General features: G+C 38.2%; 1 protein-coding gene across 1 annotated transcript; it reads left to right on the plus strand.

The window, feature by feature from the left end:
• Window positions 1–2,114: 2,114 nt before the first annotated feature.
• Window positions 2,115–21,534, plus strand: cabp7b (calcium binding protein 7b). The gene is made up of 5 exons (XM_068706162.1): window positions 2,115–2,968; window positions 16,814–16,957; window positions 17,109–17,221; window positions 17,709–17,856; window positions 17,958–21,534. Exons 1-5 carry the CDS (start codon window positions 2,860–2,862, stop codon window positions 18,083–18,085), a joined length of 642 nt encoding a protein of 213 aa, XP_068562263.1. The 5' UTR covers window positions 2,115–2,859; the 3' UTR covers window positions 18,086–21,534.
• The last annotated feature ends 971 nt before the right edge of the window (window positions 21,535–22,505 follow it).

Below are 22,505 nucleotides of genomic sequence, written 5' to 3' on the forward strand. Positions count from 1 at the left end.
TGGTTTAGCTGTCATATACTTTTTTTACAATGTATAATTTATATGGTGGTTATCCCCAGATAAATGTATCCAATAACTTTCATAAGTGCAATGTTTCTCTGATATTTGATAATATGTTTGTATTTGAAATGTGCTGCAAACATAAGCTTTACTACAAGCTCCATTGGGACATTTCCAGAAATCATTTCCATCAATATGTCTTTTTAGGAGCAGCACATATTACTGCCTTTGTTATAAAAGCACCGGATGTCTGTGCTACTATTCAACCATGTGTTTCCACAGCTTTAAAGACTATGTGAAAATGATTAAAGTCTCAGAGTCTGAACCTTCACATATCCACCATGTTGTGATTGGAAAGAGAACAAAGGCTGTTTTTCTGGTTTTAAGTTTTCTTTTGTGAATACGGAGCCAGCAGGAGGCTCAGGTGCAGCAGAAAGAGACGATCCCTTCACATTCCGACGGGAATAGACCTGTCAGTCCTGTAAATGCTTGAAAAACCAACCAGTGGAACCACATGCAGCCCTCTCAGCACACACCGCACTTATCTAGCGTGAACCAGGGTGGAAAGATACCAACGCAGGGCATCATCATGCAAGATGCAGGCATTCTCAACGGGTAATGTTTTTGTTTTCTGAGGGTTTGCTCGCACTAACCTCCATCACATTTCAGTGATTCATACAGCTTGCTTACAAAAAGTGACGGTGTGTGCTGCTTTGTTTTGGGTTTAAATAAATAAATGATGTGATGTAACCCCTTCAGTGGGCTTGCTCGTTTCCAGGAACTGGATTGTTTTTCATGAGCAAATTCAGATTTGCCCAGTATTCCATTGTCAGTTTTTTTTAAATATACAGTTTATATCCCCCATAAATCCTTCCTAAGATTGCAAAAAAATGTGTCAATGTTTGCTCAACCTGCATTGATAAGTGAGTGAAAAGACACATTGCTTTGAGTTATTTATGCTGCGGTCAACTTGCTGTCAATAGCTAAGACCATTTTGTCACTCACTTTATCTTCAAAGTTTTAGGAAACACTCATATTCTCCCTATTGAGAGTTAAATGAGAAGATAGGTAGCACTCGATAGAGCTACAGCCACCATATGATTAGCTTAGCTTAGCATAAACAGGCTGGAAACAGGGGGAAACAGCTAGCCGGGCTCTGTCCAAATGTAACAAAATCTACCTACCGCTAAAGGTCACTAATTAACATGTTATATTTCATTTGTTGAAGCGTAAAAGTGACATGATGGGGTTCACAGAGGGTTATACACTGGACTATTTCTTTAGAGCAGTGACTTCCTGGAGTCTTGGCGTTACCTTGAGAGTACCGGGAAACCAGCGGAGACTCCATGGGGAGTATGTTGTTACCTTTGGACAGAACCAGGCCAGCTGCTCTCTCTCTGCTTTCAATCTATGCTAAGCTACACTAAGCGGCTGCTCACTGTATGGCTTCATACTTATCAATCAAATATTATAGTGGTATCAATCCTCTCAACTAATTCCAACAAATAATGTTCCGTCTTCCAAAATGTTGAACTACTCCTTTAACCTTATTGATTTGGTTGCCTTTGGTCTTTGATGGTGGTTCCCTTTAAGCCTCTCAAAACCATAGCTCGGATTTTAAATTTTACAGAATTTGATAATGAACTATTTATTGACTGCCTGAAATGTGCTCTGTAAATTGCCTGCAGGCTTAATTTAATTTTTCAGTATTAGTCCCTCACCTTCCATTTAGCCTCCAGCCTGCTACTGCAAAGAGCTCAAGAGCCTCACTTGTTGCGATGCCTCTTACTTTTTTTGATGAAGCTATTAAACATGCAAGCTTTTATATTTGCCTAAATGTGTTTTTGTAATTCTGACTTGTTTTAACACCCATCACAGGGTGCAGAAAATGAAGATAATCCCGTTATAATTTGGAAACGGTCAATAGACTCGGCTGTGACAGAAGCAGCAGTATAGTGGAGGCGTGTGCGCGCGCGCGTGTGTGTGTGTACGCGTGTGTGTGCGTTGCTTCGTGAGAGCCCAATGAGACTGGAGCAGACAGCTGTAAAGAGAGAGAGAGAGGATCACTGCCTCATTCAGCGTGTCTGTATCAGATGAGAGGGGGTCACCCAGGAATCCCTCGAAACTGCTCTCCAGGGGAAAAAAGAAACGTTAGACGGTTTTGTCTGTACCTCGTGTACCGGATAGTATCAGCTCGTGAGGTCGTTCTCTGGTGATCGATTCGTTGTTTTTTTTAAGAAGATGCCGTCACGGGGGAGAAAAGTGATGCAGATTATGTCGAAAATAGACAGTTTGAAAGAACAAGACGAGTTGTAGGAATCAGCGACACCAACAGCGAAAAACTCAATTAAGTGCCGATATTTTTTCAATTGATGTGTCGTCTTTCTTTCTTTTTTTTCTTCTTCTTTTTTTAATTGCAGGAGCTATGCAAGGCAAAGCAGCCTGTTTATCTGTTTGACTCAATATTAACATGAGCTAACCAATATGTTAATGGTCAACAGGCTGTGAAGTAAAAGTTTTCATTTAAATTTTTTGTTATATGGAGCACGGTGTTGTCTAATTGCTCCATATAATCTGCTACAGGCTATACATTGAAACCAAAGGCGGTTTACAAGCTGCATTCTTGGTTAAACACGCAGCTCATTGCAAGGCGTTTTTACTCATTTTAGTCTCTGAAAACACGACGAGGGTTGAACTTTGCGCAGGGGGGAGTTCCCGTTTCATTTGCTTGAGATTTTGCTCATCAAAGACAGTAGCAACGGGTCTGTCTCAAAACTCCGGAGAGGTAGGATATATCTCAAAACTCCGGAGAGGTAGGATATATGAAGATCGCCACACAGTTGGTTGTCTCTCGCAGAAATGCCAGTGCGTGCTGTGACCACCAGGTTCATGTACAAGGGACTTTGCACTATTGAAGATGTCCTCACCTACCGGACCCCTGTTATCCTGCCTGAGGATGAGGTGGAAGGTGAGTCTCGTGCGTTCGGCCGGTTGGATTGTGGTCGCATGTGCTTGTTGTAACGTTGTAGAGTTGTTACATTTAGATGCAACGTCCACCTGACAAACCAGTTCAGGACCCCGGAGAGCTCCATGCGGTGTGCGCTCCTTTTCCTGATCCACAGATCGGACTGAACACTAAACCGAAGGTCTGCTTGGAAAGACCAGCAGTGACGATTTTTTTTCATTATGTTAAGGGTCTAAATGTTTCACAAAATCTAGGATACATAGACAAACTGTATGTTTACATTTCACTTAGACTGGCTTTCTTTTTTGCATATTTTTGCTTCTGATTTGTGTCACAAAATATTTTTTTGTCATTTGTACATGATTTTAAAATGTCACATCATCCTCTGATAATCATAGTAGTAAGCTAATAATCCTCCTGATTCTCAGCATATGCCAAGTTCTCCACACATGGCACATTGTCATAAACTTGTGAGTAAAAGACATTGTTGAATACAATATCTCCTGGCTGCATGGCACCTGTTAGACTTAACTGCACTGGATTTCACTTACTGTAAGTCGTTTGTGCTTGAGCCAAGAGACAAGACTTCAGAGTCAAGGGGACAATGCTTGAAATTTGCACAACAAAAGACGAGCCTGAAATAGAGAAAAAAGGGAATGGAAAACGTATAACTATAAAAAGATGTACATTAAAATATAATTTCTAGAAAATCCATCCCATATTAAACTCAGTAATAAGATAGGAGATTGATTCATTTTTTCAGTCTTAAATGAAATCCTCTCATCTCTTTCCGGTTTGTGTGATGAATTTTGTCTTTGATTAAAAAAAAAAAAAAAAAAAAAACGACCATCCATAGCACAGTGTTGCACTTAGGCCATCTAAAAGATTAATTAGAGCATTATGATCGTTCTTTCAATAGAAAGCTTAGTGCATAGCCGTTAAGAACGAGGTTTTGTTTTGGCAAATGGTCCCCACAGTGAGAAAGCACAGCTGGCAGTGACTACAATAAAGAGATAACTCAGATCAGATTTGATATCACCAAGTCTTTTATTCAGAGGGAATTCCATTTCCCTTTCTTTTGTCTGCAGGTTGCCCGCGCCCACAAGTGGCTGCCTGCCCTTCCTTTGAGCCACTCATTTGACATTGAAAATCCACTATCTGCAATGACGACATAAATTTAATTAAAAGGTTGGTTGGCTATGGAAAAAGCACGAATTTAGAGCAACAGTAAAATGGAGTGTTGTGTGTTGCATGAGATGCTGTGCAGCCGTTGACGACACAGCCTTTCAAGTAATGGAGAAGTCTTTTCAAACTTACTGATTGGTAGCTATTCAATATTCAGAACAGAACAGAGACAGAGAATTCAACCATGACTGTATTTACCCAGGGAAGATTCACTGAGCACATAATGCGCTGCTTCATTTACATGGCCTCACACCTCGGCTGTGCCCTGGGTAAACAGGACTCTACCTTTTGTCACCAAGCAGCTCCACCAGTGCGTTGAAGAGCACTTTGTTTGTAGCTGTTGTGGGAGTCTTCCATTTTCAGATCCTCAGACAGACTGAATCAGCAACCTCCCACTTACTGACCAACTACCCTTGACACTACAACTGCTCCACCTTCACACACAGCGTGGGAGCTGCTGCTGCTGCTGTTGTTCTGTGAGCAGCACTGCGGACGGTCCAGTGTCTCCGAGTGAAAACGGCTCTTTTTTTCCCAGAGGTCTGCAAAACAGCCAGTACATGTTGTTTCATCCCCAAAATCTTTAATTACTGCAGGGCAGACGTTCCCTAATTGCTCAGCCCATGTAATTATCTCCCTAATCATATTTATGATTATGTTAATATATTTTTCCTATTAAGGTGTGCGTATACCCAGTGTAATTTGGGATCATCTGAGAAACAGATTACTGTAACACATCACTGTGACTGAACTACATCAAGCTTTGGGAGGTGACTACACAACTGATACTGAGATAAGCACAGTAATGGTGTGTCTTCATTTTCACTTTATAGAATGCAGACCAACCAGATGAAAACATCTCAGACCTCAGCCATTAAATCCAGATGGCTAAACTCTGACAGCAATGTAAGAGTTTATTTGGCCTTATTATCATCTGGTCACTAAACCCTTTTGCTATTTAAAGTTTTCTTTGAAATACATTTCGGTTTACCCTGCTGTTTTGTTTTTTTTTTACCTTTTTTAACTGCACAACGTCTACAGAAATCCATATGATGGTTAAAATATAGCCTAATATCTAAACTGCTTATTTAAATATTCACCTTAAAAAGTGGCACTAAAGACATTTAGCAATTCTGTTTTAAGTTTAGCAAGTAGAGACCATGAAACTCACACAAAAGTGAGAATAGACAATCCTCTGTGACTCAAATCAACGGGAATCTCTCTCGGTGACATTGTTGCAGACACATGCTGACCATTTTAGTGCGCACTGACAAACACAACACACAAGGTCAAAAGGACCTTACATCATGTTCAATCAGACTGTGCGTGTCACACTGTAGCCTTAGTGACTTAGTGGTAAAAGTGAACAGGAAACATCTGACCGTTTACAATTATAGTGATTTAAATTAGTCTAGGGAAGGTGAGAGATTCCCACAAACAAAAACACATCACATATTTGATCTGCCACCAACCTTTTGAGCTCAGAAAAAACAGTCCTACATATAGAATACAACTTCTTCAGGGTTATTGACAATATCATCCGACACTTTGATGTTTAAGCAACCAGCAACTACCTCGGTTTAATGCTGAAACCAATGCAGAAGTGCCCTGAGCTGCAGAATCTCAAAGCTGTTTCAGTAACACTCCCCACTGAATTCAACTAACTCTGCAGTTTCTTTATTGAAGAATACATTTGAAAACGTTTTCTCTATAAATTCAATTTCTCAATGGATAACTTCATTTCCCATGATGTGTGTCTTGGTAGCATTTTAAGAAATATATGATTTAAAAGTTAAACAAGAATAGGAAGGAAAAAGAAAGGCACTGTTCATCATTCAAAAATAGATTAATGACACTGAATTTTTACTGGCACATTTAATGAGGATTTTTCTTACCATTCAAATGTAATTATAACAAATAACTTTACAGGTTTAATTTTAAATGCATCAATGAATTAAATGATTACAATCAACCAATAAAACGTGGATAATTATTCAGTGGCACACATGAGACTCCATAGAGATTATCTGAAAATCTTTATAATCCTGTCGTCTCAAGACATTTGTGATCTTTAATCTGACATTTTATGCGTATCACAATCACATCTGCAATATTAACTGTATTTACCATAGCTATATTGGACATTGGCTACAATATTTAGAGAAATCTTTAGAATTAATAGCAAATAGTGAGGATTACAGACACTTCCACTGAATGAAGTCACTATTGTGTGTACTGGGTGAGTTTTAGGGAGGCTGATTAAATACTCACAGCTCTTAATGGAACTGCGGTTTCCAGCAAATTTTTGTCAAACAGATGGTTGCCTAGGTGGGCATGCGGGTCAGTGTCAAGGCTTCCGGCCCGCTCCTTCGCACTTGTGTCATGCAGTCGTCATAAACCCTGATGTGTATTCAAACCATTACTACTGAGCAAGCAACTGCACCACAGTTTTGTCTAAAACTGTACAAAGGCTATGCTTATCGATTTGGGCTTTTAAAATGTTTCATCCAAAACCTGATTAGTTTAAACTTTAGTTATTCTAATTAATTTAACTTTTAATGGACTTACCTTGGACATTGGGTTGTTAGGTAGTCTCTCTGTTATGGATATCTCTCAGTGGAAGGAAAATCACATTTTTTCACTAATGCTACTTATTGATGCCAGTGACATTGCTGTAACCCGCTCTATTGTTTGTGTTCAACACACCCATTTAACATTTATGTGTATGTTTACCCTGTGTGAAAAAGTTACAGTCACTGAGCATCATTTTGCAAATATGTGGACATTGTGCTGTGCCAAGTGTATCCCCATTTAATGAGCGCAATATTAAAACCAAAGTCCAGAGCCAAGTTCAGCCCATTATGCATGAACTACTGGGATAACTGAACCTATGATATTTTGCCCAACATGCATTGCAATTTCTTTATTACCTTTTATAATCACGCTCACAAACGTAAACAAAGTGATGTCTAATCATGTGATTATGTGCATGCACATATAGTACATGTGAGGTAATAGACCTGATATTCTGAAGATATATTGAATGATTAGACTCAATGTAAATAACCATGATCAGTAATCATATAAAGACACTCTACATAAACCCATTTAATGAACATATAATAATCATATCAAATGTCTTATTTAAAAAAAGCATCTTACCGTGTCAATATTACAATTAGTAAAACACATAACTTACATTAAGCTGGCAGACACTCAAACCGCACATGTGTTGAAACCGATAACACTCTCGTTTTATGGCTCAACAGTCATAACTTCCCAGCAGTTAAACTCTTGGAGGTTTTTTTGAGCTTGTGTCACTCCTCGGTGCATTGCTGACGGAGGATGTGAACAGTATTAATAGATCACAGCCAGCAGGAGAATCCCCAGATGTCAGGCATTGTAGCGAAGTGTAGACCCTCTTCCACTTTGTATGCAAAGCTGTCGTCTTTCTGCTTACAAATGGAGTGTTTTTTTTGCAGCAACATTGTCATAAGACAAGTATATGCGTGCTATGTATATGTGTGTGTGTGTGTGTGTGTGTGTGTGTGTGTGTGTGTGTGTGTGTGTTGCTGTATGCTGTATTACAGCTGTCAGGGCTCTATAACTGTAAATATACTGTACACATACAGAGTGATATTTGTCAGATCAGATTCACAATGACTTCTTCACACATTACATTGTTTTTGAATTCACAGCAAACTCACAACACCAAGGTTAAAAAGCTACAGACATGACACGTACATCTTTGTTGTAAGTCAATGTGACTTCCTCTGTGGTCAATGACAAATGTCTGGTCATTACGGTTGTCACCGTCGTTGTTACAAACAACATCATTTACCACTGTTACAAGATGTTAATTATGAGTGTCCTTCCTCTCCCCTTTTCCTGTCTGTTGACTACAAACGTATTTCATTTACGTCACCATCACTGAATTGGGATGCACTTCGAAAGAGAGCAAATGCTAAACTATGAAAACTTGGACAAAAATATAAAATCTGCTACTATTGTCTTCCAATTTAACTGAGAGGTGAGAAGAGCTGCAGGTCGAGTTACCCACAAAGCTTCAATCTGAGGCTGCATCGAAGACAGTAACCTGAAGGATTCGTAGGGTTAATCTCACATAGCCGAGCCTCCGTCATTTGTAAGAGAGCTGGACATGTTCTCAACAGAACACATTAGTTAAGAAGACCGTGCACTGCAAAAAAAAAAAGAATGGTAATCAGCCTGTTTCCTTATTTTTAACATAATCTTATTATTTTGTCAGGATTTTATCGTCCTTGCTCAGACAACACACATATTTCATTTTCATCTTGATTTCAACTACACACCTGTTAAGTTTCATAACTCCATCTTGCACGGTTGTGATGCTGTCGCGGCTGGTAATAATGTCAAGCTCTGGCTGTTAATAATTATTTTATTTCCCCTAAATGTTCGCGTAACATAATTTCAACTCCGCCTTCAAAAAGCTGCAGGTAGTGGAAGTATTTAAAAAATGTTGACAGCTGGAGCTGTTTTAGCTGCAGGGCTTGTGGAGCACGTCCTCTACGTCTCTGGTGACGGTGTGTTGTATGTCAATGTAATAATGTGACGATGCAGTAAATCTGTAAGATGAGGTGTAAATGTGTGGCACCTGGGATGATGGGGTGATTGATATTTTTTATTATGTGTTTGTGTTGTTACAAGACTCTCCACAGGGGCAACAAAGTACTGTATGGTTGTATCATGTCTTGTCGCATCATGATTCATATTTTTGTCTAATTCAGTTCACACAGTCTTGTTTATCCAGTGTGACACCCCTGACATTTTTGTGGTTATTTTGCTAAAGCCATTCGCTTGTGCAGATTCAATCAGGTGTGTATAAATGAGGTATTTAGTTCAGTATTTACTTCTAAAGCATCCATACAAGTTAAACCATATGAAGCTACTATAGTTACCTAATTCAAAATCCAGCACCATACAAACTTCCTGTTTGACTATTATTGATGTGAGATTTATCCTTATGTACTTTTGGGTTTATAGTCAGCCAGAAACATCAGTTGGATTTTGAAGATAACAGTGTAGTTAGTACAGCCCTCATTATTTATGTGTACATTTGCAGTACTCTCACAGTATTTGCATGATGTGTAGACCTATTTTTGTTCTCCATCAAGGCCCTCTCAGCTGTACAGCGTTTTTATTTTTGTAGCCTCCGGTAAATATGATTCACATGTTTTCCCCCCCTTCAATATCAGAAGGATGTCATGGGTGTCATCATATCATTATTATTGTAACCACCTGGGAGGGGCTGTTATTTAATGAAAAGAGTCTGATTCATCTCCCGGTGAAGATTTGTTATCCTCTGACCAATTTTCTGTAACTACCTCAATGAGTTCCCTTTTGATAAGAAAACCACTTCATTTTAGGAACAGCTGTGACGCCCCTCCCACTGTCCCGTTGTGCTGGCCGACCTCAACAGGCAGTTGGCTGACATGGGAGGGTCGTTAGCTTGATTAAGCTCACCTGGGCTTTCCAGGCTATAAAAGCTGGTCCATGCGCTCGCTGTCTCGCTCACTTCCTACAGCGGACGCCCACCCTGCATCAGTGCCTTTTGTTTTTGCACCGTCAACAGCGCCACAGCTCATAAGCCACACATCCATGCTTTGCTTTCATTTGCGGAAATTGCTGATCTACACTCTGTACACAATGTTCATTTGTGTGAACCTTAGTTTAATGAATTATGTTTGGTTATAACATTGCGTGGACTCCCTCCTTGTCACATTACCTGAGCCAGTTTGTGACACACACACATAACCCCACAGTTTTTATTTTTAAAGGACCAATGTGTAGGATGTAAGGCTTTGTAATGACAGAAATTTGATATAATTGCCATTCATGATTAGGTTTACATTGTGTATACCTGAAACTAAGAATTGTTAATGTTGTCGTTAGCTTAGAATGAGCCCTTAATATGTACATAGGGAGTGGGTTCACCATGTTTCTACTGTAGCCCAGAATGGACAAACCAAACACTGGCTGGCTTCAATGTTTTTTACATTACTTGAAGGTCACCGTAGGTTTTCTACACACTTAGAATGCGAGCGGTGAGCAGAGTGGTAATCAGTTGGTTTCAATATATCTGCAACCTCACTGCTAGATGCCACTAAATCCCAAACACTGCTGACTTTAAGGGGAGAATGCTTGTTAGGGCAAGTGTCACTCTTTTTAATATGGTTTCCCCTCTGGACTTGAATTCTGAGGTTGCTGTAAAAACATACCTTATTTAAGAATGTATCCAATTTCTTTAATAACATCCCTTTCATCAAAGCAAAGGTGCTGCATCTTGGATTGACACAAAAGATCCTGTTATTAGTGAAAAGACCTGAATGTCTCTTTTATTGTGTAAATTGATGTTGAGTTTTTGAATGTGACTAGACTATCTGACTAAGAAAAGATAAACACTCATCTAGATTAGAAACAACTGAATTTGACATCTGATTTTGAGACGAAACCTATTGTGAATAGCGAGTTATGTCCATGCATGCACATACAGCAGCTTTGGAGACTGGAGACTGCCTGTTGTTATTCTCTTCTCTTCAGTTCCTGTGGAGCAAAGAGACTGTTCATCTACCTCCTGCTGTATTAACTCTATTACCGTTTCCTGTGCGATGTCATCATCGTTACTGAGGGGGAAGAGGGATTTTTGCAGTGATCTGGACAATCACTGTAGGGCTCCTTTCCTCAAGGATAACCTCAAGGAGAACATTGTTCCTTGTTGTGAAGACAACACTTGCTTCCCCTGAACCTCACACATTTTCTTGTGTCTTCTTTTTCTTGGATTGATGCAGACAAGCTCTGTTTTATATACTTTCTGTCTAGTTAACAGTTCCAGTTTCACAGACAGTTATGGTTTGGCAAGTGACAGATTAAGCAGAGAGCTGATGGGAGCCATTTCAAAGTTGCACATGTTACATGTGAGATAATGGGACCACCTGTAAATACACAGAGCCTGGACAGCAACTATGTGATTCTGATACCCTTTCTCTCAGAAAGGGACACCAAATGTGGCATCAAACAGTGCTGATGTACCAAAATGTGTTAAAAAAATAATGCTAACTTTATGACTACATGAATAGGATTTTTAGGAGATTCTTGATACAATACTCTACAATGCACCATCTCTGTTCAGTTTAGTCACAGTTACATGTTTCACAGTTAATCCATAATGAGCATTTTTACTTTGTACCCCCTGTTGTGGTATCTTTTAATTACAACATGGCCACTTTAACACTTTCAAAGTATTTATTTCTCATGAATATCATGAATGTCTGGTTAGCTTCTTTTTTAATTCAAATGGAAGGTTTAGGATATCAAAGTGATGCAGTTTCATCTCACCAAATGCCATGTTGGTTTCCCACACTATTCTTCTGGCTTAAAGCCATTATTTGGGATTTTCCCAATTATTTAGGTGAGCGAGCTTCAATGGCCTTTCTGCTGCTGCCAGTGGCAACGGCACTCTGCCAGTGTGCAGCACAGGGCTTCTTGGCATCAGCCCTCGTCATGGACCATTTTCATGGATGTTTTGAGCTGCACCAACAACCAGCTTGAATCACTCTGCCATCACTTTGCTGGTCGGTCAGAAAGGTCAATAGGATCTGTTGGTCTCCGTGTTCTGTTTTAGCTCATTTGGAAGGTCAGCAGACTTTCAAGTCCTGGGTTTAGATCTCACGGTTGGCAAAAGTGTCTCTTTGATGTTGGGGCACATAAATTCAAGCTTATCACAAATTGTATACCTGCTCCTAAAAATTCCGAGGGCTTTGTCCTTTTGGGATTGAGCCAAGAAGTAATCTGTGAGCTACGATGTATGAGGAGAACACCTGATTTAATAAGAAGATGAGGGAAAGACAAAGGTGATAATCAAGTCAAAGACGCTAAAACAAACTGCAGAATAAATAAACATCAAACAGCTTGTTTGCTCGACAGGAAACAATCTGCATCATGATTTTATGGCAGCTGTTGGTCTAACCTGCCATGAAATTGTCAGTCAATATTTCATTTTGCTCTGGCATGGCAAAATTTGATGAAATGGTTGGTCAAATCCCTTTTGTTTCAGTGAACTCAAAAATATCAATCTGTCATTTGCTTTTGGCCTCAAGAGACCCAATCTTCCAACATTTATAACACAGGATACAGGATATGTTGATTACATCAAATATATTCTTGTGCCACAAAGTAAAAAGCAAACAAAAACTGATATTTCCTCTGTGGACCCCCAAATCCTTTTTAAGACAGTGCAGTGCCTGTCACCAGGATGTAAAGAATGCTCATTATCAGATGAAATATGTATATTTACTAATTTAGACGAAAGTTGCTACACACTCATGACTCAATGCATATTTGTTATTGATGATTTAAACACAGTAAGTTAGATTTAGCTGTATCTAAATTCATCAGTGATTACACAATATGTTCAGACTGATTGTTCTGTATTTTTAAATCCATGTCAATAATCCCTCTAACACATCTACCAAAGTATTTGTTTCCTATTCGTTCAGTCTGGAAGGGCATATTTGTCAGTGTGGACACACCCATAACTATGTTTTTACCCTTGACTTGACTCACTGATGACGTATTTAGTTTGACTTTAGTGTTACAGTCAATGCCATTATCTCAAAGACAGACACTCTAAAATATTGTGACACATCGGTCATAAAAGATCTAAGTCACTGACGATATTTTACAGCATTTCTAGACTCAACGTAATGTCACTGACTTGAGCAATGACTTATTTCCTGTCTAAATTAATGATTTGCTTAATACTGTTAAACAAGTTGGTATTAAGTAAATTCTCTGATCAGCAGAATTAACCCTAAAAAGTTTGATCATACAACCTTGGTTACTTGCTGCTGCAGGGTAAATGCTGAATTAATAAAACAAATAATAATCTTGCGATCACATAATGTACAAGGACTTTCATGGTTTGGCCCTGACTTTAGATAACCGGGCTGTTGAACCCTCAGAGCAGTGCAAGGTCACTTAGACTCTCTGACCAAGGACTCAGAACAACAGCTGTGTCTGTTGAATGTTTTCAGCAAAGCTACATTTTTACCAGTTACCAGTTTTTGCCAGTTCCAGTTCAAACAACAATGGGGGCGGTTCTGTAGTATCGTGTGTATTCTCTTTGTACATATGTATGTACTGTATCTATGTCTAAATGCATCTGTTTTGAGTTTGTATGTTTACTGGCATGTGCAATATGCTCTGTTATTGGCACCAAAAGACTCCATAATGATGCGTTTTAAGATTTATGCAACTATGACATGCACGAGTCGGACATGATCATGTCAAATAATAAAATAATAATGCCTTTGCCAAGCTTTTAATGAGTAGTTTTTGTTGAGACTGTATCAGAGATGTATTTCAAAGGCTGCACTGTGTTGCACCATATGGTGTTCAAATTATGTGTCGACATACTGCATTGCATTTTAAGTAAAAAATATGGGCCCATAGGAATTGGAGATGTCTACATTGCCTCTGTAAATTACTGGTAAATGAATGTAAGATCTATATAAATATAAAATATAATGTCCTATATTATTAATAAATCAAATGTTCAATTATGTAACTAAGCTGAACTATTGTGGTGGAGAAGGGTGGATGATGAAGAGAGGAAATAGACTAATCTTGTATATGGAATGCCAAAACATTGTCTTGAAGAAAGTAAATTATTGTATTTCTATGTTGTAAAACCAGGTGATAAATCAGAGATGAAGTATTTATTTTCAGGGAAGTAGAGAAATAGTTTAACCCTAGTGGATTCATATGGATTCATATATATCATCAAGATATTCCTGTCTTATGGTGTGAAACATCAGCAGTCCAGCCACTGCTCAGCTCACTCAGTGAATTTATTATTTGTCACTGGCGCCAGGGGTCGTGACATTGGCTCTAGGGTGGTGCTGAAGGAAGATTTTTTTAAAACTCAAACAGCACTGCTGGCTGTAATTTAGACAGATCTGTTGTATCTGCAATGTCAAGGTTTGGTAGAGACAGTGTCACTTTTTCAGAAAGACCTCAATGACTGCACCAAAGACAAAAGACAAATTGTTCCCAGTTCTATTGTCCCACAAGGTTGTAGTCTGCCACTTTGGGTTCACTTGTAAACTGCAGTCTCTCAGTCATTCATGTACTCAAGATAGATGATAGGTGCTTGTCCACTTGTCGGTTTGAATACAAATTACAGGCGATGCTTTCCCAATCACACACTTGAATGCAAATTAGTTTTCTCCATGATAGAAGCAGCCAGTAGAATGTATTCATTCGACGTTCAAATGAAGTTCCATGAAAGCTCTTGCAGCAGTATCCAAGTAAAACTGAATGTATAGGTGAGTTTGTGTTTTAGCTCATGTTGAGGTTTGATGACATAACCTGACTGAGCCTAGATCGGTTAAAATGCTCAGTGGTGGGACTGGGCGGTGTCCGTGTCCCACGGTCAATTATGTTGATTACCATGTTCATTTGTTCTTCTCAGCACTTTCCCTTTTCCCCTTCTAGTATATGAGACTAGCATTGTACATGGACATGCTAGCTTGTACATTATTCATGTATCATTTATATGTTGGTATAATTTCAACCTTAAATGTTCAATTTTCTTAATTGTCTTGTTTCATCTAATGACATGGAACTACTGAGCAAGCATTGAAGAGTCTTGTATGAGGATCTACATCAAAAAGAGGCTCAGAGGTTTGGTGCCTTTGATGTGCAACTGCTTTTTTTACCACTTCAAACAGAATATTGTGATGCAGGGTGAGGATGGGAGCCAAATGGCAATGTTTGTGGATTATTCACCAAAAGTTGTTGTTAATTATAAACACATGAACCTGCTCGCTGCTTTCTTTCACAACCAAGTGTGCTATGGCTATTGTAACCGGGGTTGTCTGTGAAGGTGTCTGTTGGTATACATCTATAACAAACAATGAATTTGCACCAACCAAAACACATTCTATAATATAACAGGCCAGGTAACAAAATAGAACTGGGAGGGCCCTCGGAGAGCACAGACCTCCGCCAAGGCCAATCCAATCTGAAATGTAATGGATTTTTCCTTGGCCCATGCTACACCCTTCCACCAAGTTTCATGAAAACCGGGCCAGTCGTTTTTCTGTGATACTGCTGACAAGCTGACCAAAAACATGACCTCCTTGGCAGCGGTGATGAATCTTGATACAAACAGGAGCCACACTTTGTATGTTTATTCTATTTATGCAACTCAGGAGAATGCTACTTCACTGACGCTGAGCACCACTTACTGTACAAATATATAAAGTCTCTCTCCATGGTGCTGAAACATTCAACTACAGTCTCTGTCTCTCTTCATGGTTCTGAAACATTCAACTACAGTCTCTGTCTGTCTTCATGGTTCTGAAACATTCAACTACAGTCTCTCTGTCTGTCTTCATGGTTCTGAAACATTCAACTACAGTCTCTGTCTCTCTCCATGGTGCTGAAACATTCAACTACAGTCTCTGTCTCTCTCCATGGATCTGAAACATTCAACTACAGTCTCTGTCTCTCTTCATGGTTCTGAAACATTCAACTACAGTCTCTGTCTCTCTTCATGGTTCTGAAACATTCAACTACAGTCTCTGTCTGTCTTCATGGTTCTGAAACATTCAACTACAGTCTCTCTGTCTCTCTTCATGGTTCTGAAACATTCAACTACAGTCTCTGTCTGTCTTCATGGTTCTGAAACATTCAACTACAGTCTCTCTGTCTGTCTTCATGGTTCTGAAACATTCAACTACAGTCTCTGTCTCTCTCCATGGTGCTGAAACATTCAACTACAGTCTCTGTCTCTCTTCATGGTTCTGAAACATTCAACTACAGTCTCTCTGTCTGTCTTCATGGTTCTGAAACATTCAACTACAGTCTCTCTGTCTCTCTCCATGGATCTGAAACATTCAACTACAGTCTCTCTGTCTCTCTCCATGGATCTGAAACATTCAACTACAGTCTCTCTGTCTCTCTCCATGGATCTGAAACATTCAACTACAGTCTCTGTCTCCACCATTTCATTTGCATTGTATTGTGGGAACATTGCTAATTTAGTTTTTAGTTTTTGGACAACAATGGAACTTTATACAGAGGAATAAGAGCATATCAGGATATGTCTACAAAGATAATACTTGGAAGTCACATCACTGTTGGTTTCGGAAATGTCATGTGAATTATTGAAAATAAGAAAAAGATATATATATATATATATATATATATATATATATATATATATATATATATATATATATATATATATATATATATATATATATATATATCACCAGACTTATCCTTTACTACCTGTGCAGTATCTCACTCCTGCTATTTCCGCTCTTCAAACATTAAATATTCAGGTATGCCATCCTTTTCTCGAAACATTACATCTAAGAAATAGGGATTATACTTTTTTGTGCTTTGACTTTGAGTGTAACAAAAACACAATGTCTTCCTGCTTTAAGGTACCTTAATGTCTTACTACAAACATTGTGTACAGACGTATTTCAAATAACATCGTCAACTGAGCCAGCACACTGTTGCTCACAGTGTGAAATTGTGATAAATCAATATTAACATGCCGTTGCTCCTTCCTCTCCACTCTTAACATAATTATTGCCCTTCATCTCCCAACAGAGATCCGTGAGGCTTTCAAAGTATTTGACCGTGATGGGAATGGCTTCATCTCAAAGCAGGAATTGGGGACGGCCATGCGCTCACTGGGCTACATGCCCAATGAGGTGGAGCTGGAGGTCATCATCCAAAGACTTGATATAGATGGTATGTTTTCTCTCTCTCTCTCTCTCTCTCTCTCTCTCTCTCTCTCTCTCTCTCTCTCTCTGTCTCTGTCAGCGAGTTAAGAAGACTGTTGCATTTAATTCAACATATGAGCCAAACAGTGACAGGTTTGTATTTCTGTCTGTTCCATCAGGTGATGGTCAAGTTGGCTTCGATGAATTTGTCACATTGCTCGGTCCCAAACTCTCTGCTGCTGGAATGCCTGATAAGTTCCATGGAGCAGACTTTGATTCGGTGTTTTGGAAGGTATATGTTGGCATAAGTATTCGCAATCAAGTCCATACCTTTTCATTGATCAGTGTCAATTCTCTTTCCTCTTTTATTAAGTAAGTTTCCCTTCTGGGTTCTCTGTTGTTGCGTGATGCAGAGTAATCTGTTTCAATTAGATGACAATACAGAACTGATCTAAAATCAAGTCATTTAAATAACAAATTCTAACATTATTCTCACATTATGCATAATACTCTCACGTGCTTCTTTGACTTTTCTCATTAACTAATTTTCCAAATGGCCTTGACATACTACACCACTCTGATAATTACGGTACGTCGCAGTATCATATATGCATCTCCTTGCATTTAGTTCCATAATGAAGTAAATTAGTTCACCCGGAGCTGCCCTGCACTACCACTATATATTGTTGTTCTACAGCTTATTTGTGTCTCTGAGGGGATTTGAGACAGGAGTTTTCCTCTGCTAATTAGACCTTTCTTGGTGTTTTATGTCTCCTCAGTGTGACATGCAGAAACTGACTGTGGATGAGCTTAAGAGACTGCTTTACGACACTTTCCGTGACCATCTCACCATGAAAGACATTGAGAACATCATCATGACTGAGGAGAAACACCTAAACAGTACAGACTCCCATGTGGACATTGACAGTATGTCACATGCATATTTTATTTCACACATTGTTCAGACATTTGTAAGGCTCTGCTGAGACACTAAGATGTGCTAATATTTCTTCTAAATCTTTCCACAGCAAGCCCAACTCAACAGGAAAAACACACATGTGTGCGTAAAAGCCTGATTTGTGCCTTCGCCATCGCATTTATCATCAGCGTTATGCTCATAGCAGCAAATCAAATGCTGCGCAGAGGAATGAAATAAATGCTACACCAGCTGGTTACAAAGGAATTTAAGGAAGGACAATGGAAATTTAAACATTCACCAAAAATACTGTTTTTGGTTTTGCTCAATGTTTTCATCACCCACGATGATTCTGTCACAGCTCCTCTCGATAACGGACTAAATGATGTCACGCAGTGGGTTTGTATGACCACAAATAAAAATATAAAGGTACAAATTTTAAGGAAAACATTTCAAGGGCTGATTAGTATTCAAAAGAAGAGTATGTCATTAATTCAGAATTATGATGATGTTTTCTAAGAAATTAGATAGGAAAGCAGACTGTAGAAGTACGTGCTGTAGTAGGCTAATAGCTGTGCTGTATCTAATATATCAAAACATATTACTGTTGTTGACTAGAACTCTGCCATTTGGAATGCACCCAATAATGATATAACTGATGATAGTAATAAAGCAATACAAACATGTTCATGGGCTGCATATTAAGTAGCTATAAATCACTTACAAAAACACAACAATAGATGACTGGTTTCTGCAAAATGTGTCTCTTTTAAGTCTACATCTGTGTCTAAGATGTCCAGTCCAGAAGTCCAACTCATATCAAGTTTAACATACTTTGCTGACCTCGCATCATCCGTAATCTAAACCTCAACAAAAGAGTAGCCTGACTAATTGTAAACACAAATCTGTTAAATGGAGTATTTTGAATATTCTGCAACATATTAGCCGTGCTAGCGGTATGGCTCTAATGATGGCAGTATCTGTCTGTCAGTCAGTCAGTTCGTCACTTTGACCCAGTCTGAAATATCTCAGAAACAGTTCCACGGAACGCCATGACATTTTGAACAGACGCTCATTATTTCCAGAGAATGAATTGTACTGACACCAGTGATCCCCTGAATTTTCCTGTAATGCCACCAGCAGATCAAAGTTTTCACTTATCCTGTAAAATATCTCAATATCTGCTAAATTAATTGGCATAAACTGTGGTACAGGCATTAATGGTACCCTAAGGATGTTTCCCAATTACTTTGGTGATCCCCTGAATTGTCGTCTTGCAACAATCAAATGAACCTCAGCTTTAATCTTTGGTTTGTGCTACTTAGCAAATCTTAGCATGCTAGCACACTAAACGTAGATGGAGAGAGTATGGTAAACATTATACAGTACCTACTAAACGTAAGCATGGTAGTGTTGTCATTGTTAGTGTGCTGCCATGCTGACTTTAGCATTTAGCTAAAGTCTGTGTCACAGAGCTGCTAGTGTGGCTGTAAACGTTTGGTCTTGTTAAGATATTGTGACGCTGCAAACAGCTTTAGGAAAAACACGCAGAGGGTTTCATGGAATCATGCTAATCTGGTTAGGTGCACTGCTTTGTTATTGTCATTAGATGCTACAAACAAACCGTGAACAAATATTGTATTATCCAACAAGTCCTAGCTCACCTTAAACAGAGGACGTTCGTTAACGCACGGACCAAAGGCATTTCATTTAAAAACAAAGACATGAAAACAATATAAATCAATTTCCCAAAGTTTCCCATTTCCCAAACCGTGAAAATGACAGCCCAACAATTGGAAGAAACTGGTGAAAAACACACAGGATCACACTGGACAGTGCTGCTGAAAAAAGGATGGAAAATAAAGGGTTGAATGACGAGGACACAACCTTTGATCCTCAAACCATTGTTGTGTACTCAAGTCAGCTGATCCCATGGGCCTGTTCTCAAAGAACTGGTTTGTTTCAAAGCTCAGATTGAGCCTTGGTGAGTGGTTTGTAAATCAAACCAGTTCCCCCAGCAAAAATGTAGATTTTAGAATTAAACTGAAGTGAACAGTAATATACAAATAAAAAGCAGAACACATAAGGAAATCACAAAATCACAAAAAAGAAATATCAGACAACACTTTACGCAAGGGTATTTATTCAAAAAGCCCAGACTTCAAGAAAAATTACGATCACACAACTCGTAAAACATGTGTTTCATACTTACAGTCTGCCAGCGATGCATGCACAATGCTACATATTTCAATTATGTGCATCCAGGCACCAAAGTGAGTCACATTAATGAGTCACAGAGACACAAGACAAGCCAACAGATCTGCTGTATGACCTGAGTTACCAGCTGTGAATAAAGTCAACCATGGAAAGTTTAGACTAATATTTAAAGCAAATGAAAATGAAGGATATTAATTTCCCATGAAACACACTTGCATGTGCATTAAACTAGAAATATGTGTTCTATGTGCGTGAGATCAAATTTTTAACGCTAGTGTATGTATTCAAATAATTATGCAATTTGTATAGTAATTAATCAAAAATAAGCAGAATTTGACATTTTCCTGTAAATGTCTATTTTTGTGGACGTGCAGACAATATCAAAACACTAAATACTTTGAAGTATGCTGTGAACAATAATTTAACATATCATGAAAAATGTTGTTTTCTGGCTTTGACATGGACCACCAAACAACATAGTGTTTAAAGTATAACATGATTATATTTTCTTACTTGGTAAAGTGATACATTAAATCTATGTGTTTTTATTATGAATGTAAGCATAATGTTTTGTATAAAACAAACAATACAAAAGATGTACAAAAAAAATAATTTCCAGGTTGACTGGACATTCAGATACAAGTTCTTGTGTGTATTAATGCCATGCACTTACATTAACTTTTCTGATTTGTTAAGATTCATTTTTCAGAATTTTTTCTTTCATAAATATTTGTCAAATTTGACAGGTTTTACAAAATGCTATATATTTTTTCTTGCTCTTTTTATCTTAAAGTTTATCAAAGTTACATCACAAGAGGAAATGTATGAAACAGATAGCATCATTCTGGCAATAAAACTGACATTTTATCTCGTACATAGCTTATGTATGAACTACTTATATAACATCACATTACCTCTTCATGTGAACATATCATGTGAACATATCAAGGTATGGGTTTTGTGTGAATGTAAAATCTAGTTATTGTGTCAAATATTGTCTCAAGACATATAAGCAATTACTGTGTCCTATTCTGTATGTTACAGTGCTTTAATGAGCAGATTTGTGTACACTCTGTTGACGGATTGTCTTAATTGTTGTTATTGATTTGATTTGGACTGTGGATGTCTTCTGTCCTGTGCCTTTGTCATTCAGAGTAAAAACTGCACTCTCATGCCTTGACTTAAAAGTAACGTAAGAAAGATTTTTAGAAAGAAGGGAAATCAATTTTACAAAATCATCAGTTTTGACAAAAAATGAATCTGATGCTAAATTTATTTTTGAACTGAAATGACTTAACAGTAATCCAAGTACCAATAAGTATTAATGTATTATCTTTCTCTCTCCCTGATAAAAGTCCCTCTAACCTTCCTCTTACCATTTGTATCTCCTGCTGTGTGACATTACTCGTAATCTTAATGTCTAGTTTGGGAATAGCCGGCGCTGTTTGATTTCTGTAGCTGTTAATGCACATTTAGAGGTTAATGCATCTATTGTACACTAATGTAAGTGGTGTCTAGATGCATGTAATCCAATAAAAACTAAGGCATTAAAAAGGAGCTTGCTGTTTGTTTGTTTGTTGTTTTTCTGTTTACAAATGTGACATTGGTTGCAAATAAAAGCTGAATAAGACAAATATCAAAAAACAAACATTTACAGCAGACATTCAAGTACAGAAGTTAAGAAAAGAGGATCAGATCTCGTGTAAGTTTCTTAATACAATTCACCATCTTATTAAAAGATAAAAAATGTGAATACCTTCTAATGTGGAGTTTTGAATCACTTACATTACTCCTCATGTTACTAGAGATAATTAATTGATTTGTCAAGAAAAAGTGAACTATGTAATGTAGTTTTACTGATACTGCCAAGAGTAATATTATGTGTCAAATTGTTTACTCAATTGATGAAACGGGTACTTTATTTCTACGGAAAAATACACCTTTGCTTCACTGAGAGAAGGTTTGTAGGTTTAATGTGTGACATGTTTTATTGTTTAACATTACTCAAATATTGGCCGAGCTGCTGAAGATTGTAGTAATATAATATAACATTTGGGAATTCAAACTGAAGAGTAGCAAATCATTTCCACTATGTTAAATATTTGCATTCAGTCAGCACTTACATTGATGTTGTTTTGATCGAGTATGCAGACTATAAGCCTCTTTGTAAACGGGGGTCAGGTTTTTTATTGAAAGAGGAGATCCAGTGAAGAAGACCCAATGAGTCCAGTAGATGGCGAGCCAGCTGGATGAACTATCTGCTTCCTGGTGGGAATGAGCCAGTCACTTGGATTTGGTACCAGCTCAAACAAACAATATGCTTAAAATAGCTCACAAATCAGACCTCCATCAGATCTGAACTCAAAGTTGACTTTCACCTGGAAGTTACTTGAAAATGTGGAGAAATGCCAATTCTTCTTCATATCCACGTAAATGTTGCATT

Source organism: Cebidichthys violaceus, unplaced genomic scaffold (genome assembly GCF_023349555.1).
Source record: "Cebidichthys violaceus isolate CVI_PGR_0920_01 unplaced genomic scaffold, fCebVio1.0.p SCAF_12, whole genome shotgun sequence".
NCBI classification, from domain to species: domain Eukaryota; kingdom Metazoa; phylum Chordata; class Actinopteri; order Perciformes; family Stichaeidae; genus Cebidichthys; species Cebidichthys violaceus.

Bases quoted from the DNA above. Each gene is read 5' to 3' on its own strand.
- cabp7b (XM_068706162.1), top strand. From the start codon at position 2,860: ATGCCAGTGCGTGCTGTGACCACCAGGTTCATGTACAAGGGACTTTGC. The intron at 16,958-17,108 runs GTATGTTTTCTC...CTGTTCCATCAG, and splicing joins CCAAAGACTTGATATAGATG to GTGATGGTCAAGTTGGCTTC. The intron at 17,857-17,957 runs GTATGTCACATG...ATCTTTCCACAG, and splicing joins CTCCCATGTGGACATTGACA to CAAGCCCAACTCAACAGGAA.